Raw genomic sequence first — 5,093 nt, 5'->3', positions numbered from 1 at the left:
CTCCCCTCCCCCTCCCTCCCAAGAAGCTCCTCCGGGCTGCTTAGGGCAGAGCCAGGGGAGGGGAGGGGCGCCCGGAGGAGGGAGGGGTCTTGGGGAGGGGTGGGGTCTTCTCCTCCCCCTCCCCAAAAGAGGAGGGAGGGTCCTGGGGAGGCGGCCAAAGGGGCTTTTTTGGGGTGGGGGGAGCTCCGGAGATCGGGGAAGGGCCGAGGGAACTTGGTCTGGGGTCTTTCAAGGGATTCTGGCCCTGCCCCTCCCTCCCTCCCTCCCTCCTTTTCTTCCTTCCTTCCTTCTCTCCCCTTTTCCTCCCTCCTTCCATCCCTTCTCTTTTTCTCCCCTTCCCCTTTTTCTTCCTTCCTTCCTCCCCCCTCTTTTCCTCCCTCCCTCCTTCTCCATTCTTTCTCCCCTCCCTTTTCTTCCTTCCTTCCTTCCTTTCTCCCCTTTTTCCTTCCTTTTCTCTCACCCTTCCTTCCCTCCCCTTTTTATTCCTCCCTCCCACCCCCTTTCTTTCTCCCCTCCCCCTTTTCCTTCCTTCCTTCCTTCCTCTCCCTTCCCCCTCCTTCCTTCCCTCTCCCCTTTTCCCTTCCTTTCTTCCTCCCTCTCTCCCCCCCTCCCCCCTCCCTCAACTGACACCCCCCCTTCCTTTCCTCCCCTCCTTCCTTCCTTCCTTGCTCCCTCCCTCTTCAGGAAGGCCAGGGAATTGGGTCTGGAGGGGGAGGGTCTCTTCAGGTAGCGGGTGTGAGAGACACGCATCCGGCTGGGCTCGGGGACTTGCCCCTCCCAAGGGCGCCCGGGGTGGGGGCGGAGGGAGGGGCTTTGGGGTGGGGGTCACCGGGGGAGGCGGCCGGGGCCAGGGGAGGCTGGTCTGTGTCCCTGACTGGTCCCAGTTGGAAGGGGGGAGCCCTCCCCCTCCCCACCTGGAATGGAGAGGCCCCCCTCGGGAGCCCCCTGACTCAAATCGGACTCCTAATGGAGGGAGGGGGGGTTCTGCTTTCTCCCCGCAGGGATTTGGAGGAGGGGGAGATCGGAAGTGGCCTTGGAGGAGGGATGGACGCCGAGAGAGGTAAAAGCTCCCGAAGGGAGGAAGGAAGGAAAGGAGGGAGGGAGGAAGGAAGGAAGAGAGAAGGGAGGAAAGAGAGGGAGGCTCGCAGGATGAGAGGAAGGAAGGAAAAAAGGGAGGAAAGGGGGAGGGGCTGGCAGGATGGGAGGAAGGAAGGGAAAAAAAGAAAGAAAAGGGAGGGTGGGAGACAGAGGAAGGAAGAAAGGAAGGAAAGAAGGAAAGAGGAAGGAAAAAGAAAGAGAAAGAAAGGCAGAAAGGAAAGAGAAGGGGGAGGGAGGAAGGAAGGAAAGGGAGGAAAGAGGGGGGAGGAAGGAAAGAAGGGAGGAAGGAAGGAAGAGAGAAGGGAGGAAAGAAAGAGGGAGGCTGGTGGGATGGGAGGGAGGGAGGGAGGAAGAGAGAAGGGAGGAAGGAAGAGAGAAGGGAGGAAAGAGAGGGAGGCTCGCAGGATGAGAGGAAGGAAGGAAAAAGGTAGGAAAGGGGAGGGGCTGGCAGGATGGGAGGAAGGAAGGAAAAAGAAAAAAAGAAAGAAAAGGGAGGGTGGGAGGCTGAGAGGAAGGAAGAAAGGAAGGAAAGAAGGAAAGGGAGGAAGGAAAAAGAGAAAGAAAGGCAGAAAGGAAAGAGAAGGGGGAGGGAGGGAGGAAGGAAAGGAGGAAAAAAGGGAGGATGGGAAGAAGGAAGGGAGGATGGAAAAAGGAGGGAGGGAGGGAGGGAGAGAGAAAGGAGGGAGGGAGGCAGAAAGGAAAAAGAAAAAGAAAGAAAAAGAAAAGAAAAGGAGGGAGCGAGGCATTAAGGAAGGAAGGGAGGAAAGAAGGAAAGAGAAAGAGAAGGAAGGAAAAAGCAAGAGAAAGGAAGGAGGCAGAAAGGAAGAAGGAGAAGGGGAGGAAGGGAGGAAAGGAGGGAAGAGAAGGGAGGAAAAAGAGAGGGAGGCTGGCAGGTTGGAAGGAAAGCAAGAAAGGCTGAAAGGGAGAGAGGGAGGGAAGGAAGGAAGGAAAAGGGGGAGGGAAGGGAGGAGGGAAGAAAGGAGGAGAAAGAGAAGGAAGGATCAATAGCGCCCCAGGGCTACAGTGACTGTCAGCATTTCTGTCACCTCGTCTTCCAAACTCCCAGGCGACGGTGCCGAACTCCGGCTGATCCTGGTGGGGAAAAGCGGTGGCGGGAAGAGCGCGACGGGCAACACCATCCTCGGCCGGAGGGCATTCAAGTCCATCTTGACAGCCAAGATCACCACCCTGAGGTGCCAAAGGGAGCAGGGCAACTGGCAGGGCAGGATGATCTCCGTGGTTGACACCCCCGGCCTGTTTGACCATGACGACTACACAGAGGAGGTGCGGCGGGACATCCTGGCTTGCCTTCATCTCTCCTGGCCCGGCCCCCATGCCCTCATCTTGGTCACTCAGGTGGGGCGCTTCACCGCCGAAGATGCTGTTGCGGCGCAGTGCGTCCGGGATATCTTTGGGCCCGAGTCCACCAGGCACACCATCATCCTCTTTACCTGCGTGGAGGATTTGGCCGGAGACTCCCTGCAGGAGTACGTCCGAAACGCTGACAACCGGAATCTGCGCGACCTGATCCGGAGGTGCGAGGACCGCTTCTACGGGTTCAACAATAAGGCCGCAGGAGCCGAGCGGGAGAGGCAGGTGTCGGAGCTGATGGCAATGGTGCAGAGAACCGTTTTCCAGAATGGTGGGCAATGCTATGTCAACCGGCTGTACCTGGAGCCCAACGTACGGGACAAGCACGTCCGGGAGTTCATCGAGCAGAACCGCAAGTCATCCCGAAGCATCGTCAACATGCTCTTGCTCTGCACCCTTCCATTCTCGTTCATCTTTTATGTTGGCGGATGGGCGTCCTGCCTGAAAAATGTCGTTGTCGTGCCGTTGTCCTACCTGAAAAAAGTCATTGTCGTGGCGTTGTCCTACCTGAAAAAAGTTGTTGTCGTGGTGTTTTCCTGCCTGAGAAGAGGACTTGTCGCCGCGTTCCGATACTTCTTCCCTTAAGCGTTCGAGTCCTGACTTTCTTTCATCTCCAGGTCATGAAAATGACGCACAGCTAGTCCTCAAGCTATTATTCACGGTGGAGCCCCCAAATTTCTGTGCCTAGGGGAAGACCTTTGTGAGGGGGCACTTTGTCTCCCCCCACCTGCCGTTTTACGACCTTTCCTGTCACTGTCGTTCGCCGAATCCCCGTCGGGTCAAAACCATTGTGAAGCAAAGCGGGCTTCCCCATTGACTTTGCTCATTGGAGGGTCGCAAAATCGGGGAAATCTCCTGAGCCCGCCATAAATACAAGTCAGTGGCCGAGCATCCGAATTTTGATCACGTCAGTGTGGGACTGCTGCAACAGTCGCAAGGATGGATTGTCCGAAGTCATTTTCTTCAGCGCCGTTGTAATTTTGAAACGGTCACTAAACCGTCGTCAATTGAGGACCCTCTGTAATTTTGATTTTCCTTTCTTTAATGCAGAAGTGAGGCACGTTGCCGAGATGTGGGAATGATGTTTTCTTTTTCTTTTTTTGTAAATTTTATTGTTTTTTAAAGACAAACAAAAACAAACAAAACATAAAAACATCCAACTTTCTTCCATAAATATACAAGCAGTGTGTCGGTTGGTTTACAAATTTTTTGTGCATCCATTTCGTAGTCACAATTACAGTTACGTTGCATCATAACTCACATTCTCAATCAAAGATTAAATATCATTAATCATTTGACTATAATTTTGTTCATTCACACTTTGCGAGATACCTATAATTTACTTACTTTGTATCATAACAATTCATATAATCCTCCCAAATCTACCCTAGAAACATTTTATAGATATAATAATAATAATAAAAAGAAAAGAAATACATCTCTATATATTCATTATTTCCTAATATTCTACATCTTCCATTATTATATTTTATTATCTAACCACTGATAGAAAAGGTCCCACATTGTGTAAAATTGTTTATCGCCTTGTTCTCTAATTTCAAATGTCAATCTGCTCATTTCAGCATATTCCAATATTTTCTTAATGGTTTCCTCCTGCGATGGTGTTTTCTCATTTTTCCAGTTTTTAGCAAATACAATCCTGACCACTGTGAATACATTTACAATCAAATATTTCAAATCTTTACTGTATGTATCAGGTAAAATTCCCAATAAAAATATCTCTGGTTTCAAATCTATATGTTGTTGGTTTTTTTGTCATTTTTTTCCAACCACGTGTGGATTTTAATCCAGTATTTTCTTGAATCCGCACAAGTCCACCACATATGGTAATATGAGCCAGGTGTCTGATGACATTTCCAACATTTTTCAGATTTATTCTTGAACATTCTTGCTCTTCTTGTCGGGGAGGAAAATGCCACCTGTAAAACATCTTATACAGATTTTCTTTAAATGCTGTTGACATAGTCATTTTATAATTTTGAGACCACAATTTTTGCCGTTTCTCTAAATCGACCCTATCTCCAAAATTCTTCCCCCAAGCAATCATAGCTTCTTTAACTTGTTCTTCCTCTAATTTAATTTCCAATAAATAACCATACAATTTTTTAATCACCTTTTCATCAGTACCTGTCAAAATCTTATCTAAACCAGTCGGTTTATCATAAAATCCTTCTGTTTTAAAATCTTCATCATACCTTGAATGTATTTGCGCATATGAGAACCAATTCATCTTTATGCCTTGTTCCTCTAGTTTTTGCATCGATTTAAGTTCACCCTTTTCATTCAGTATTTCCCCATATCTAACTGTTTGTTCCTTCTTGTATATTATAGGATAGGAAATGCTTCAATAGTCGATAACCAGACTGGAATTTTCAAATAACATTGTCCTTTAATCTTCTCCCGGTTTAACCACAGAGACTCCCGTATATGATGTCTTCTAAAATATCCCTGGGTTTCGGTTCCTTTATACCATAAAAGCGTGCCACCCCAACCACAAGTCATGTCCTTCTAATGTCAACAATCTAGTGTTTCTTAATGTTATCCATTGCTTAACCCACATCAAGTTTGTAGCTTGGTAGTACAACTCCCAATGAGGCAAACCA

At 49.1% G+C, this 5,093-nt stretch overlaps 1 protein-coding gene across 1 annotated transcript in view; it reads left to right on the top strand.

Annotated features, from left to right (window-relative positions):
- LOC113454837 (GTPase IMAP family member 5-like) overlaps window positions 1-4,226 on the top strand; it is a 5,535-nt gene extending 1,309 nt beyond the window's left edge. Inside the window, exons 2-3 of the mRNA XM_087918956.1 lie at window positions 1,002-1,060; window positions 2,165-4,226. Of these exons, the coding sequence (XP_087775082.1) occupies window positions 1,045-1,060; window positions 2,165-3,054 (906 nt within the window). The 5' untranslated portion in view covers window positions 1,002-1,044 and the 3' untranslated portion in view covers window positions 3,055-4,226. The remainder of the gene's footprint in view (window positions 1-1,001; window positions 1,061-2,164) is intronic.
- Window positions 4,227-5,093: the final 867 nt, after the last annotated feature.

The sequence above is a fragment of the Pseudonaja textilis genome, unplaced genomic scaffold, assembly GCF_049901715.1.
Source record: "Pseudonaja textilis isolate UNSWEBS1 unplaced genomic scaffold, rPseTex1.2 PTEXSCF22, whole genome shotgun sequence".
Taxonomy (NCBI): domain Eukaryota; kingdom Metazoa; phylum Chordata; class Lepidosauria; order Squamata; family Elapidae; genus Pseudonaja; species Pseudonaja textilis.
Note: the sequence above shows the minus strand (reverse complement) of the source record. Positions and strands in the feature narration are given on the sequence as shown.